Source organism: Pararge aegeria, chromosome 4, assembly GCF_905163445.1.
Source record: "Pararge aegeria chromosome 4, ilParAegt1.1, whole genome shotgun sequence".
Lineage (NCBI taxonomy): Eukaryota > Metazoa > Arthropoda > Insecta > Lepidoptera > Nymphalidae > Pararge > Pararge aegeria.
This window is the reverse complement of record NC_053183.1, coordinates 598,413-615,170: the sequence shown is the minus strand read 5'-3', so window position 1 is coordinate 615,170 and position 16,758 is coordinate 598,413. Positions and strand designations below refer to the sequence as shown.

Here is a 16,758-nt window from a genome sequence, read left to right as displayed (position 1 = left end):
TACCTAAAATAATTTAAACGTATAACACAGCTGATACACACATACTACTGATTATATTTTCTTTGCATGGTGATTATATTCTCTATGATGATAGGTTGCTGGTTTTTTTTATAGCAACTCTTTAAAGTATCAATTTCAATCAAGCATAATTACTATGTTTTTCATCTTTATGTACCATAATCTAACTGTATTTACCTTTCCTTTTATTCATTGGCAATTTACATGGCTTGGCTCCTGTCCTGTCATTAAAATGATTTTCAAAATAAGAGCCTAAAAACTCAGATAAACTTGGAAGACAATGAATAAATTTTGAAACAGAATGCTATTATTTATTGGTTTAACTAAATTAATAAATTTTAGGAATTCTATAGAAACCTATCTAACATTTTGTCATGTTAAACTCTAACAGTTGTTTCAGCAATTTCTTTATTCTTGTGTGTTCCATCACAGAAAGGTCTGTTTTTAGTCTGCTTGCAGTTACAAAGCCAATATTCCTTTGTTTTCTCGACTTTAAATAATATAGGTCTGTAAACAAAAGTTAAAGTTAATCAAATTGGCACAATTTTCATATGAAGCGCGAGAGTATGCAATGCTTTTCTTACATCTGTATGTCTTGCTACATAATAGTACTTAAGCAACTTTGACGTAAACTTAAACATCTTAGCAATTTCAAACAAATGAAGCTATGCTAGAGAACATCATTGTATCAATAAAAGGCATGATAGTCATTATGTGCAAGCATTGTAAATATTATAAAAAAAAGTTAATATAAAAAATTATGTACAGAAATTTTACAATGATGTTTACAAATCAAAAATGGAAGTTTCTTTTTCTTCTATGTTTATGTAAAAATAGAAGCTTTTTCTCTGTTAGTTCTAGCTAATCTCCAGTATGGCTGGACCAATTTTAAAAGGACTTTGACTGGATGTTATATGGCACTTCTGTTTTAGGATTAGAATCAGTTTTTATGTAAAACAAAAATTTACAAACCTTTGTGTAATCTTTAGATAAACATCTTTGTGTGTGCCATCGCAGAGTGGCTGAGACTTTGACCGGCCGCATAGACACCAGGCATAGGTTTTCCCTTCTTGCAAAGACACTTTAAAGGGTTTCTTATCATATATAACGCCATTATCCATTTGCTCATTAGCTGCATATATTTTTTTTAATGGATTACTTGGAATCTCGGGCTTTGGTGGTTTCGTAACATATCTTGCTTGAAACTACAATAAACAAAAATATACAAGTATGCTTCAAAAGCTTTTAGGTTATATTTTATTGCACTTATAAATTGACAAGATAAATTATGAAAATCCAATCATTATTGTTGTTAAATTATTGACTTAAGACATTAATTAAACGTATAATGTTACATACTAACAGATTTCATGAAGGTATTTACTAGATTATACCGAATATTTCGCTGGAGCATTTTAAACTTAATGTAACCTTTTTTCTACTTTAACTTAGACTATGTATATATATATAACCACGTATTAAATAATGGGTTTTGATAGGCATTCACAGTTAAACTGCCTGCTTCCTACAATAAATAAAAAATAGCAAGTTTAGTTTGAAAAATCAAAATTACTCAATTGCAGAGACATTTATTCTCAATCATAGGATTCGATGTCAATTTTTTTTTAATGGCAAGTTTACAGACCCTATCATTGGCACAGATGATTTATTAACTAACTGACATGTGACATGACTATATTAATATTCTAGGTCTTGTATCCGAATGTAAATTATACCCATTGATGCCTAAAATAACCATCAACCAATGTATTCTGTGACAGAACTCAGTAATCAGTAGTTTCACTTACGATTGTACCCTCGTAGTACCTTAGGTATTAATAAATCTTGGTTGTTATGACAAGGTATGTCATGAATAATTTATTGGTTCTTGGTTTGTTACCATTGGCAACCAATTACTTTTCAGGAAGAAGGAATTCTTCATTATTTTCTGAGGTATCCACTGTCTAGCTCTCAGAAACAGGAGCTAGTCTAGCTAGCCATACATAGTCTAGCTTTACTTTTAAAAAACTAATGAGTCTATCGGTTGTCTATGGTTTTTATTTGTCACGTCAAAGTTTAAAAATGTATTTTCGTTTTCTTTTTCTTTTAAAAACTAAAAATATGAGTTAAAAGTTCTAATGAAATAAGATTTCTTTATTATTTTTATTTAGATGCAAAAATAAACATTGTTTTTAAATGTTAGAGTTATCTTGAGTTATGTCTAGAATAAGGGGTATAGAAGCTAAGTTGATAAAAATTCAAAAAGATAGGTTACCAGATTTGGACTCTCGTAGTAATAAGTATGTTGAAATCAAGAAGAAGAACGAGGAATCCTTTGAATACAAATCGGACGTGGAAAGTTGGTTCAAACTTAATTTTTTGCCTTTTTTTTTGTAACACTTTGAAGGTTATTTCGCAAAACATTCTGCTACGTATACCTATATTCTAAGATAATTGAGGAATAATATGTTGCAACTATCTTTCAGATGACCAAATAACTGATTTGCTGCTTAAACTGCCCAAGCTCACCAAGATTTTTGACGTTCACAAGAAAATAGGTGAAGGCACATTCAGTTCTGTATACTTGGGTTCGCTAAAGCAGCATGCAGCGTTGCCCGATGTGCAAAAGCGCTGGTTCGCTATCAAGCACCTAGTGCCCACTGCACATCCAGCCAGGATAGAACATGAGCTGAGATGTCTTCGGGATATGGGGTGAGCATTGTTATTCTTGCTAAAATCTAAACAAGTTCTACCCAAACTTGTTTCAATTTTCAACCTAAAACTATAGTTTCAATCCTGTACCATTATCTATGAAAAAAAAAACTCAAACCCAAACTCAGCTTCTTGTTGTATAAATTTTCTAGAAGTTTATTGTTACAATGTAGTTTATTTAAGTAATACGTAAAGAGATTTCACCTATGCTAATTATAGAGTTCTGTCAGCATCTGACAAAGATTTCAGAACATAGACCATGAGAATAGGTTTTTAAGTTGTGACAATGCTTTTTGTCCACGTATGAAGTTTGTTATTTTAAAAGCTTTTTGGCCATAACTGACTTGTTGGTAATTTAATGATTAAAAATGTTATTTTTCAGGGGAAAAGATAATGTGATTGGTGTAGAATTGTGCCTTCGTAATTTAGATACAATAGTTTTTGTGATGCCTTATATACCTCATAGAAAATTTTCTGTAAGTAAATATAATATTAAATAAAATATATAATCTATTGGATCATGCAATGTGCCTCTTCACATTTGGTTAGATTAAGTAATCAGATTTAAAATTTTCTCTCATAAACCATTGATAACCCAGCACTACAGAACTTATGAAAATAGTAAGGAAAAATTAATGTTCTGCTTTGATAAAAAGACCAACAAAATATGGTTATAGTTTCCAATTATTATTTTATCTTTTGCTTGGATGCAGGAATATTTAGGAGACATGGATGCGGAGGAGGTGCGCCAATACATGTATGCACTGCTAGTAGCATTGAGACATGTACACTCATTTGGGGTAATACATAGAGATGTCAAACCCAGCAACTTCCTTTATGATCGAGAAAACAGGAGGTAAGCTGTTTGTTTCTTCACTTATAAAAGAATTCCTTGAGAGATTTAATCCACAAGGCATGGTACATCAGCAGTTTATTTAATTGTTTCACATTACAATAAAAATCATGCATATTAGATGTCCAATGTTTAGCATTCTTCTCTCCATAATCTTTCTAAGGTAACAAAATAAAACAAAACATAATTCCCAAATTCCCCATTTTAGTTCAAAATAATTATTGAATCGCCACCTTTCCTTCTAATGGAGAAGCTATATTATTAGTAGTGTGAATAGATGGTTCAAGGTTACACTGTTGATGTGTTACAGGTACCTGTTGGTGGACTTCGGGCTGGCGCAGCGTGCAAGCTCGGAGCCACCGCCTGCTGCACTGGAAGCGCCACGCAAACGCCCGCGGGAACTGGTATATAATTTGTTATAATATAATATAATAGATAGGGAAATAAGTGAAGAAATTTCATATGAGCAAAAGCTGGCAAACCTGGGACTCAGCACCCTAAAAAGTAGGCAAGATAGAGGCAATCTCATTGAAACTTATAAATTAATGAATAAGTATTACAAAATTCCAAATTTTGAGGAAATATTTTCCAAAAAGAGTAACCCCAGATTAAGAGGCTATGGTCTCATACTAGGTTTTCAGCAGGCATTGTCTAATCCTACTTAGCACTTTATCAGCAATATAGTTATACAAATGTGGAATGGCTTGCCCAAAGATGTAGTGACTGAAGAATAGACTGGACAAACATCAAAAAGACAAAGAACACAAGAAATTATATACATACATAAGCAAAAGCTGTTTAGTCTATTAAATAATAGAAATAAAGATGCAAATGGAATACTAAAGGCTTAGACGCACTCTCTTTAAGTGTAATCTTCTTTCATCAGTCCCAACATTTTTATTAATACAATCGTTACAAACAACTGTTTGATAAATTTTCCTCTTAAATATAAAGAGCATTCTGGAATCGCTCGTGGGACTTGCAGCCATTTCATCCAGCTTACATTCATTGTATTGATAGGTCTTGGTCAAAATTCCCATTGTTTTAGAGGAATTTGGAGTAGATCTAGGACCTAGATGAGTGGTGGTACTCCCATACAAGCCGAAAAGCCCGGCTTGCGTTACAATAAACCTCCTAAAATAATTCATACTTGATAGCAATGAGCAAATAAACACGATGAACTTAAAACTCAATAGTGTATGCACAATGAGTATACAAACACTACGGCTGGAGGTGTGGTAGCAACCGGCCGATAGAATTACACTGCGCGATTTCCGAACGAAGCGGTACAGAATATCCCGAACGCAGCGAGCTTCCGAGTGGCGGAGATAGAATGCTAAATATCAACGCGGCTGGTTAAAATGAGTTAAATAACTTATCAGGTGCTATAAAGAGACACCAGAATTCACATAAACATTTGAGTGCTGTTATTTATTTCTTTAAATTCGGCAAACAGCGCATAGAAACTTCTTTATCCCACCAATTATCAATTGAAATTTCCAATCATAATAATTCGCGTGTTGACCATAATCGTTTTTTATAATGAAAATTCCTTAGAACTTGTGTTGTTACTTTCAAAATACGATCGACATACGATACGATATGCAAATCCGGGCTGAGTTATTAATCTCATAAAATTCGAAATGATATTATTCATTCGTAGAATCGTATCGTAGATTTGACATTATTTTTTTCGGAAATTATCGATGGAACTCCCGATGTTAGAAACAGAGAACAATTATGCGCAATTCTTAAGTATTACTCAGATAACGACATTCATGATCGTTTCCTAAGTTTCATGAATATGTCTGAAAGTCGTACGTCGGACACACTTTAATATATTTTTTTAGGGCTTGCCTATCTTCAAAACCCTAGGGACTTAGACGATTTGGATGTAGTTTTGTGCATTGCCTTGGAGCAGGCAGTTCTTAGACATTTAATGGGAAGTACAGACTGATTTTTAGAATTATTAATTATTTTATTATAAATAATTTTATTTTCAGGATGAGTGCACCAACGATGCCAAGAGGATGGCCCTGGACCTGTCGCTCGGGGCGCGCGGCGCTGCGGCGGCGCCCGTCGCGCCGCGCCGCCCCTTCCTGCCCAAAGTGCAGATCCCCAAGCACAATATTCCGAAGGTGAACCAAACATGTATATCACCTGCTGCCGACGACAATTGAACTTTCGTATGTAGTTATGATATTTTACTTTTAACTGATTTGGTGATCATATATAAAATTGTATTTTTTCTACTTTGTTTCATTCATCGTCACGATAGCCATTCGGCCCAATCAAAAAAATACCATCCTTAGGCTTAGCATTACGGTACGTTACACGTTATGTTACACTTCATCTTCGCAACCAGCAGGACCGTTCTGTTCCTCGGTTGACATCAAAAGCCACTGTGGAAAGTTGTCATCATATTCATTTTATTAAATCTGCCAACCAATTTTGAAAACTTAGGTTGCTGAATGCAAAATATTGATTTCAACAGGTTATTCTGTGGCAACTTTGCACAGTGGCAGTGTGTAGTGACGTGGTGTCGCGGCTGTGTTGCAGAACACGCCGGGCTCGGCGGCGCGCGCGGGCGCGTGCGGGTGCGCGGGCGCGGGCGGCGTGTGCACGGCCTGCGCCGCGCGTCCGGCCGCGCGCGCGCCCCGCGCCGGCACGCAGGGCTTCCGCCCGCCCGAGGTGAGCCGCCGGAGCATCTCCGACCGATGCGAACATAGGTTGTTAGTCTTAAGTATTGATAATGACCACCGTCGGTTAGGATGTTTTTATCACACTGAATATGTGGTTGTTTTTTAAATAATGAATAAAATTTCACTGCAATCACTGAGCCTAGAAAACTTTTATTCGCTCTTAAGTTGGCGTTTGAATAGCGGACCTTTGCGACGGGTGCAAGAAACGAGAAAGTGAATTAATTACTTTAAAAGTATATCAGATGACTTTTTTATACCAGTAACATAAACTTTTCAAAAGCCTTTGATTTTGTGTAACATAAACCTCGTTTTTTCGAATATATTCTGAATTGGCTTCCGTCGTAACTTAATCGATTATGCCTTATTATGATAGTAATCTTCAAAAGCTTTGAGAAGATAGTAATCTTCTTCCTCTTATATAGCGCACTCTGTTGTGCCTCAAGGATCTATTTTCGGACCAGTACTCTTTAAAGTCTTTTCTAATGATATTGTTGATTAATTGTGTACATTTTGTTTACAATGTGGCTCTCATGTAAATAAGTTATCGAACAGGCTTAGTTCCACCGCCTATGCGGTGAAAAAGATACGCCATATGACAGACGTAGAAACTTTTAGGCTAGACTATTTTAGTTACTTTCACAACATTATGTCATATAGAATTTGTACGAACGACGTACGTACGTATGTACGAATGCATAAACATTCGTGTTGCAGAAGAGAGCTGTTCGTGCAATCTATAAAATGGGTCCCAGGGAGTTATTGAAAGATACATTTAAAGATGCTAAAATAATGACAGTGTATTGTAAATAGATATTATAAAATTATATGTTCATAAAAATATTTGAAAAATTAAGACACTCGCAATAATAAGAACATTAGAAGTAAGAACATGCATGCAGTTTTACTCTAAACTACCCGTTGACATCTTTGAGATGTATATTAAAACGTTCAAAGTTCGTATTAAGCGTAACCTTATAGTATAAAGGACTACGGTATCCATAAAAAGCTTGGTTGTGAATTGTTGACCGAACCAAGTTGCTCTTTTAACAATTTTAAATGAGATGAGTGGTTGTGGCTAAGTTTGTCGTGGGCTTCTATTTAGACCAGGGCGCTTTTGAAACCCTTGTAGCTTTCGTTTTCAGTTTACGAATATGGTCGTCGTTATCTTCTCACTAGCATGTACGTATTGCTCATGTAATTTACTCATCATAAGTGCCATCTATTGGCCTACTTGAGTACAGATTTTTTCGTATAACTTATTATAAATTTTTATCACTTAAGTAATAATTTTATAATTTAATAATAATATTAATCGTTTATTCTGGTTATAAAAATGGATACAGTATTTATATAAATGCACTACCCTCTGCGGAAAACGAGAGCGTAAGTACTTCCTGATGTTACAAAGGTTGCTAGTTAATTAGGTTTTAACAGATCTACATATGAACAAGTTAAAAAGAAAAAAGAAAATATAAAAATAAACTATAAGTAATAATAAATTGTGCGTGTACGTGCGCGTGCATGCACGTGTGCGTGCGTGAACGACCTGTTTATATTAAAATGTTTGGGATATCTTTAGTGTAATTTTAGTTGAGAGCCGATGTCGCATGGTTATATCGTTTTACCCACCCGCACCACCCGCGCGGCCGCCAGGTGCTGCTGAAGAGCCCGCGGCAGGGCACGCGCGTGGACACGTGGGCGGCGGGCGTGGTGCTGGCCAGCCTGCTGACGGCGCGCTACCCGTTCTTCCGCGCCGCCGACGACGTGTCCGCGCTGGCCGAGCTGGCCGACCTGCTGGGCACCGAGCCGCTGCGCCGCGCCGCGCACGCGCTAGGTAACTGCCGCTGCCGGAGGACATTCTACTGTGCTGCATGTAAATGTTAGTTTATTTTTATTAATGAAATTAAAATAAACTAACATTTACATCGTACAGTCTGTGGCTCGGCGTCTGGTCCTTCGAGCCGGATGCGTGAACTGTGCCCTGTGGCAGGGCGCCGCATCGTGACGTCGTCGCGGCGCCGCGGCCTGTGCCTGCGCAAGCTGGCGGCGCGCCTGCGCGGCCCCGCCCCGCCGCCCGCCCCGCCCCCCGCCCCGCCCCCCTGCGCGCACTGCCGCCTGCCCGCGCCGCACTGCCTGTGCCGCGACGACGCGCGCCCCGTGAGTGCCCGCCCGCCCCCTGGCCTGACAGACCTCCTCTCCCAGGAGAGAGGGCTATTAGCCCCACCACTTTTTCTTCTTTTCCGTTTCTCTCTTTGTAAAATATTCATTGCCCTTTACAGGTTATTTTAGTTTACTCAGTCCGAACGAATCTGATGGGTAATTAATACATAGATGGATTTGCACGAGCACGCATCGAAAATACAATCACGTTTCATGCCGCCAGGCGGATGCGATAGACGCCGCGGCCACCGTAGCGGGGTTCCCCGACGCGGCCTTCGCCCTCGCGGCCAAACTGCTGGAGCCGCTGCCCGCCGAGCGCTACTCCGCGCAGCGCGCCCTCGACCACCCCTTCCTGGCCGCGCCCGCCCCCAGGAGCGGGGAGTAGGACTAGCTGGCTCTTTGAGCTCAGTGAGTATGTTGCGACACGTAAGGAAAGGCTGACAGGACTTGACAATTAAAGACGCAACGACGCGTATAATTGAAAGATCCCAGTATAATTTACCAATTTTTGAACTTATAATTTCTTAATTCGTTACATACGTGCATACCAGTAACCGGCAACCGGCTCTTCTTGTTCGCGTAAACCTCGTCCTTGTTTTTGGCGAAGACTGTTTAGCCTAGGTCGGTAATATTACGATACTACACTTCCAATTTTTGTCACGTCCGACTGGCTGACCACTATTTCACACTGACTTATATTATTATTTATTACCGGCCCTAGTTGTTTTCAGACGTGACGAAAACATCTTAGGGTCAAATGAGCTCGTATGACGCCAAACTATGGCTGTGGCAGACACCGCTGACCGTGCAGTGAACACTTCTGCGTTGACGTAAGGTTGCCACCGACGTAAGGTTATAAACGACCAAACGTAATGAATTCACAATCCATTCTTATTTGTTGACTTGACACAAGCCACTTAAGCATTAGATAAATGAAAATCCCATTCAATATTCACACCATTTTACTACTTTATTGTGTATGTATACTATATTACGTTTTGATGGAACGTTACATGCTGCGGCTGGAGTTTTCAGGTTTTTATTTATGTTAAACTGAATTGTAAAGATATACAGGATGGTTTCGTTATAAAATAATTAGAGTATTTCTTTTACACAGCCTTCAGGTACATGTTCGATGTTACAAAGGTTTTTAAAAAAAAACAAATTAGAGAACATCTGCTCTGAGGCTTGAATAAGTTTACCAATGTCATAAATTACTTTCATGCGGCTTTGTACTATTGAGAAGCACGTTATTTTGTTGTGCCAAAAGCGGAGAAGCTGTGTGAAGCTTTTAGTCGAGCATGTACCGACGTGTAGACCCAGCTTTTTGTATGTTACTCTTTCGAACGTTTCGCATCGTTTGTGGGCGATGTACGTATTTTGTTGGAGATATTGTTAATTAGTTATAAAGCGGATCTCAGAGCTAATTTAAGTTTCTAGTACAAATTCGATGGTCGCTTTGCGGAATAGCACAAATAAGGGTGAATTCACACAATTGTCATCAATTGATTGGCATTTAGCAGATGTTTTTGGCACACTTATTTGCATCGAGTAAACTAACCTAACCGAGTGTAAAGTCGCTTAAGAGTATTTATTATTGCTGCGATAACAGAATGTGGTCTCCTACCCCTCGGTCCCGAACCATTCCATAAGTTTGTTAGATTGCTATTTGCAGTTTCTGCTGTACACTTCGAACCTTCTCCGTAAATATAAAATGCGGATGTTAAACAGCCATTTTTAATAGAAAAATGCGAATCAATGCTGATATGTGTGTTTTCACCCTTAGTCATACTGTAAAACACCCTACGGTTATTATTTATAGAACTTTCTTCTTAGTTTCACTTTGATTTGTGTTTGACGAATACTCTGTGGGCAAATAGTTGATTATACCCAACTATGGATATACAGGTGTCCCAAAACTTGACGATAAAATGGTACCAGCCGAGAGGCCAACTCATACCAGTTCTGGGAAAAATAAGGAAAAAAATCCATGTCACATAGTTAAGTAGTAATAGACATTTATCAAAAAAATTAAAAATACCCTTGATCGCATTTTTAAGTACCGTGGTTACAAATTTCACAATGAAATGGCAATGATTTTTTAGTGACGTCATCTTGTGTCTTATGTCACTATGTGACATGGATTTTTTTCCTTATTTTTCCCAGAACTGGTATGAGTTGGCCTCTCGGCTGGTACCATTTTATCGTCAAGTTTTGGGACACCCTGTATATTTGGTGCACATATAATATGAAACATGTTGAGAAGATAAAAGCATATATATAAGCCGTTGGGGCCACTTGTGATAAATTCCAATACTACCCGTGCCTTAGGTATGTGTTCACTAGACTTAGAATATTGTTACCTCATTGTTTCTATTCTCTTGAAATAAATGTTGCTTCCAACCCTTATTGTTTTATTAATACTCTAGTCACTGCAAAACTTAAATTAAAACCTGTCCAAGATCATAAAAACTCCCTTTATTGCGGATGACGTTGTATATATCTACGTGTAAATGAAAACCGAAATAATACTTCATAGGCTTTAGAGGGCACATTATGTACTGTCTCTGAGACTTATTTGTGTAACCGAAAACCTAACAGTTTTTGAGTAAACCGCTGCCACAGTTTTTACTGAAAGAAATCAGATACAGCCCTAACATCACATGCATAATTAAAACTGTTTTTTTTTTATTCTTTTGTATAGAAAAATAAACATGCATCTAGCCCCAAAGTAAGCGTAGCTTGTGTTATTGGTAGAGATGAGTAAGATGACTGATGAATATTGTTATGAATAATATTCAGATAAACAACCAGACACTGAAAAACATTCATGTTCATCACACAAACATGTTCCAGTTGTGGGAATCGAACCCACGACGATGGACTCAGAAAGCAGGGTCGCTGCTCACTGCGCCAATCGGCCGTCGTGTCATAATATACTTACAGATAAAACACCCAGCCATTGAAAAATATTCATGTTCAACACACAATTGTTTTAGTGGTGGGAATCGAAGTCGCTGCCCACTGCGCCAATCAGCCGTCAAAATGGAACAATTTTTTTGTATACACTTGTCAAACGTGTGTCACATTGTCAAATGTGGCGTCCACAGAACAGGTTATTATTTTCCTGGTCTGACTATAGGCAAAATCTCGGACATGGAAAGTTTGTAGAGGGTAGGTATTTCCACATCCATCCATTCATTTATGTTTGATGTCACCTGTCAATCGAAGAGGTCTAACCAACGCTACTATTCCTGGTGTGGGGTCTTGCCCTTGACTGCAGTATTACCTGCTGGTATTTGAAGATGCAGTCTGAGATGGTTGCGGGCTAACCTGATGCGGATTATGGTAGATATATTAAACCCATATCGCTAAACGGTTCCGACATGACATCGTACCGGAACCGCTTAGCTGAAGTTTGTGTCGGTACGGTTGTAACTAGCAACGGCCGAAGCCTCCCACCAGACCAGACCAGAAGAAATTTGGAAATAATAAATCTATCTGGATTTGTTCTCTCCGAACCCAGGATCTCGCAACTTTAAGTCACAGCGCTCACCGCTGCGCAGGATAGGTACATAAAACTATAATATTCTTACTGATGATTTCAATATTATACACAATGAGACTGATGGAATAAGTGTAGTTACACAGGCGTAAAATCGCCCGAAATTAAATATAATTATTTCATTGCAGCGGTGATAGCTCATTGGTTAGGTAGGACTTCGCCTTCAATTTTGGGGTGTTGAGTTCGAGTCCCAGCACCTCGCACCTCATTTGTTGTTAAAATATCATTTGCTTCAACGGCGAAGGAAAACATTGTGAGGAAACCTGCATGCCTGAAAGTTCTCCAAGATGTCTAGAGTCCACCAATCCACTGGGCCAGCTTGGTGGACTGCGGCCTAAACCGTTCCCATTTTGGGACGAGACGCGTGCTGTTTGGTGGACCGGTAATGGGTTGATTTGATGATGATGATTCTTTATTAATTATCTTATAATGCAATGCAATATAAACTGTACTGTAGCTGTAGCTGTACCATTTTTTATATTGGTGCAAATTCCGTTACTTTTTAGTGTCTGGTACAGACAAAAATCAAGTAGTGCCTAAATATCTTGGTAAATACGGTCATATAGTAGGTTTTTTTTCTATATTCACAACCTCTTGTTAATGGATCAAAGTTAATTTGTGACCACGCGCTAATCTCTGCATTTTTTCGGAAGAACCTTTACCACGGTTTGCATCGGGTCCCGCTTCCACTGACCACTCAACCGTAAGGCAGGAGATGTCATCCAAATGCTTTAATAAAAATCAAAACCTGCACTTGTAATAAGAATTTATTTATAATAAAAATATATTTTTATAAGCAGTCTTTGTGTTAAAATATCGCGTAACAATGCACTTGATGAAACGAATCTCTTTAGTTTGCGGTTGCCTCATTTTGGGTGCGGCTAAATGTACCATTCGTAGCCCAAGTATGAAATTTTCACGCACGCAATCGTGGTCTTTTTTAAACTAAAAACCCTCACGAAAAAAATGTAATGTTTAATGTAAAAATGATTCCGGTGCCAATTGATGAAATTGAAATTTTGCGCATGAGTGTATTTTGCGGAAATAATTCAAAATCTAAATAATTTAACTATACCTACGTGTCATAATTTAATATTATATTTAGTTTTTTATTTCACGACGGGGTTTTTTATTGGAATATAGTAAGTAGCACTCTTGGGGCTTATCGATAAATTTATTAATTAATCGATATTAAAAAAATCTGTCTTAAGATATGGTTTCAAGCCCCCTGCACTAGAGATTTTATTTTAAATACCGTTTACAAACAATCGACAAAAATATCTTACTCTGGCGATACCGATTTCCGATACTAGAAAAAGACACTCCGATTGTGAACGGGGAAATGTCATACTGAGGGTTAGTTCACATTGACACAGATGAATCAACAATATCAAATTTGACAGCAAAATATATACCTGTGTGACAGTGAAACGACCCCTAAATAACATTTTAAAGTTCTATAGCAAAACACATTCAACTTGTACCATACTGTTTATTGCATATCCTATATTTAAGGCATTTATCACACAAAAGGTCATTATTATAATTTCCTGCTCAGTTCACAGACATAACTTTTATTCAACTAAATTAATCTAAATAATATTATGAGCCTTTCATCGACAGAATCGCAGTAATCTAGGGCCTTTTCTGTATGACATACTTTCGCCCTTAGTTCATGAGATGTTCACGTCAATTATGACATCATTCATATTATATTCATCTTTGCATATAAAAATTGTCAAAATTAATTTCCCATTGTTTTTAAATGTCAATTTAAAACTCATCAATTGCTATGATTTCAGTGCGGCAAACTATCTGCTAATACAAGTTTGTTAGGAAAAGGGGTACCCCACTTATTTATTAATATAGAAGAAGTTCAATATAACAAGAGTTCTTATTAATTTAAAAGAATGTTTTTAATTTCAATAAAGAAATTTTATTTCAGTTTTAATATAAAAAATTACAACCTAACTAATTAATGCCTTGAGATCACATTCACTTGTGTGTAAATTATTGCTTTAATACTATTATACTATACTAGCACCTTATTACCAGTGCAACTGTAGATTTCAATATTATCTTATTTTATAGTATCTTTCAATAGTATCTTCTGTTGCAATCTGACTCCATTTGACCTAAAATGTATACACAGCTGATTTTATAGTTGACACCGCGTATTTTTTATGGAAACTGTTCACAGTTGTTTCCTAAGAGTATTAATTAGGTAAAAGTTGTTATTTTTTAATTATTATGAATTATGGGGGACATATAATCATTCCAATTCGCATCCCCTTTCCAGCAAGCCATGCCCCCTATATGAGTCGCGGAAACCGACCAGCAGCCACTACAGCAGATTGCGTCAAAGCTGTCATAACACTACATGCCTTTGCACGCGGCGACATTGTCCAGGACCATAATATTCACAGGCAACAACATTGCAGCCCAGGAAATTTTTCCTTAACAATTGTGATCCTTACATAACTTAAACGTTTGTATGTGAGCACTGGTTGTGTTGAATTTAAAATCTTTAAAGTCTATTCTAATCACCACAATATTGCATAATATGCAGATTTAATAGTACATAAGGTACCCTACCTTTGATTATCTATTCTTTGCAAAATAATCACAACAGACTCCTCATTTTGAATGCTGTGCTGCTATCTAAAAGGCAGTTGAAATTACAGGCCCATGAGACTTAACAACTACGCCTTAGGTTGGTTGTCAATCAACCTGAGGCATAGGTGCAGGGGTCAAATGTAATGAGTGAAAGGAGAACCAAAGAGCTCTGTGTTCAGGTAACAACACAGATTTGTACATGAATCAAGCTAGGAAGCAAATAATTATGTGTATCTGCGCCGCTGTTTACGCCTAGCCTAGTGACGCTATACCTTGCATAAGAATGTCGCCGCGAGCAAAAGCTCTTCAGGAAATAAGGCATTCGCTTATCAACTGAGTTCCGCACTAGTTTTTCCAGAAGTTGGGGTTGGCCTGCAACCGGCGCTCGAAGTTCTCGTACCACGTCTGCAGCGTGTTGAGCGGGATGTACGACACGCCCGGCGTGGGCCGCATCTCCGTCTGCGTCACCGAGAACGACGCCACGAAGTTGACCAGGTGCTCCAGCATCTTCTGCGCGAACGTCACGTACGAGTAAGTCTGTTGCGCCTACGGACAGAAAAAAAAATACATATAACATATAGAAGGTTCTGGAAAATATCCAACCATGTTCCTAGCTCATATTTAACAGGCAATATACAGTTGTATACTACACAACCTTGTTTTTTACACATGAAACCTAAGGTAGAAATTACCTTACCTTAGAAATCATAATAAAAGCATATACCTACATATAACTTTCCCAAACATTATGCCAAGTCACAATTTAGCATAGATGCATTAATGTTTGTAGTTTATCATACAGCTCTGATCTGTGGCTTGTGTGCCCCCTAAAGACTGAGGATATTATATTTAAGTTATCTCATGATCAATTTGCTGTTTGTTGGAAATTATATTTCTTATATCATGTTGCATGCACTTCCAATGCCCGACTTTCTACAATATTTTATAATAGTAAAAAAGGAAAAAAAGTTTACCTCTGAATTAGGAAGTAGTTGTGCGTTAGATTCAGGTTCTATAGAAATGCCAATCTGTGCATTATTACAAATCTGTTGTTGTCCAAATGCACTCACAAATTTATTTTCATCTGAAAACAATGAACGGTTTGCTTTATTAAAACAGGAATTTTTAAAATTACAAGTTAGTCTGTTTCTTGTAGTAGTCACTACAAACAGACATATGGAGAGACTTGATTTGTTTGAGGATTAATTTCAAAAAGTTGTACATCTTACTCGATAGTTCATGCAGCTTTTTCAAGTTTGATATTTTAAATATAGCGGAGGGCTTGGCGTTGGAGATGTGTCCCAGCGGCTGCCAGTTGGGCGGCGCGGCGGGGTCGGGCCAGCTCCAGTACACCACGGCCACGGTGCCCGCCGGCAGCGGCGTGCTGCCCGTCAGGAACACCACCGCGTGGTTGATAGAGTCCACGTCCAGGATGGTGGTGATCAGGCTCGTCTCCGACACAGGCGTGAAGTCTGTCTGTACCTGAGGACCGGCGACTAACACTTCACTTCTCCCTTACATTTCAATTATAAATAACAAATCCTTGTCTACTTACCAGGCGCCCTGACACAATCAACCCAAAAATGTTAGCCATTTTCAACTATTCAGAACACTTTTAATCCGTTTTTATGTGAGAATTTTGTTTTTACGAAAAGAAAATATCATTTCATTCTAGAAAGAACTTTACGCACATCTCTGTATTGTATGTACTATCGTAAGATTCGTAGCGTAGGTATGTCTATGTAGTTTACTGAAATGCCAAATTATGGAGGGTAGAGGTAAGGAGAGTCATCTGTGTATATGAAAAAGTGTCGTCAAAATGTATTAAATTAGGATGGCGCCACATTTGCATCAGGGTAACTCTTAAAAGAAGCGCCAAATATAAATATTGTTAGAGTAGGCTTGAAAAATAAACAAGGAAGTATGGAGATACAAGGAAGTAAGGTTATATTTACCACAATATTTTGTACAACGTAAGTTGTTGAAATTCTCAATAATTAACTACTTTAGTCGATAATGACATTAATTTTTTTAACTCGGCATACTTCAATTCATCTACGATTGCTACATTCATACCCTGTGCATCCACCAGCGCCATTGTGGAGGATTTTTGAACTGTTATTTAGCGCATA

General features: G+C 37.8%; 3 protein-coding genes across 3 annotated transcripts; 1 reads left to right on the top strand and 2 right to left on the bottom strand.

Annotated features, from left to right (window-relative positions):
• Nucleotides 1-305: 305 nt before the first annotated feature.
• On the bottom strand, nt 306-1,603 carry LOC120637883 (CDGSH iron-sulfur domain-containing protein 3, mitochondrial). The gene is made up of 3 exons (XM_039909930.1): nt 1,382-1,603; nt 991-1,223; nt 306-525 (listed from the first exon to the last, which is right to left on the bottom strand). The coding sequence occupies exons 1-3, from the start codon at nt 1,430-1,432 to the stop codon at nt 396-398; spliced, it is 414 nt and encodes a 137-aa protein (XP_039765864.1). The 5' UTR covers nt 1,433-1,603; the 3' UTR covers nt 306-395.
• A 476-nt stretch (nt 1,604-2,079) lies between these two features.
• On the top strand, nt 2,080-10,850 carry LOC120637784 (cell division cycle 7-related protein kinase-like). The gene is made up of 10 exons (XM_039909797.1): nt 2,080-2,377; nt 2,505-2,730; nt 3,113-3,206; nt 3,444-3,586; nt 3,894-3,987; nt 5,587-5,728; nt 6,168-6,274; nt 7,939-8,119; nt 8,276-8,442; nt 8,669-10,850. The coding sequence occupies exons 1-10, from the start codon at nt 2,236-2,238 to the stop codon at nt 8,828-8,830; spliced, it is 1,458 nt and encodes a 485-aa protein (XP_039765731.1). The 5' UTR covers nt 2,080-2,235; the 3' UTR covers nt 8,831-10,850.
• A 1,914-nt stretch (nt 10,851-12,764) lies between these two features.
• Nucleotides 12,765-16,372, bottom strand: LOC120637924 (protein OPI10 homolog). The gene is made up of 4 exons (XM_039909991.1): nt 16,182-16,372; nt 15,856-16,108; nt 15,601-15,710; nt 12,765-15,172 (listed from the first exon to the last, which is right to left on the bottom strand). Exons 1-4 carry the CDS (start codon nt 16,218-16,220, stop codon nt 14,972-14,974), a joined length of 603 nt encoding a protein of 200 aa, XP_039765925.1. The 5' UTR covers nt 16,221-16,372; the 3' UTR covers nt 12,765-14,971.
• Nucleotides 16,373-16,758: the final 386 nt, after the last annotated feature.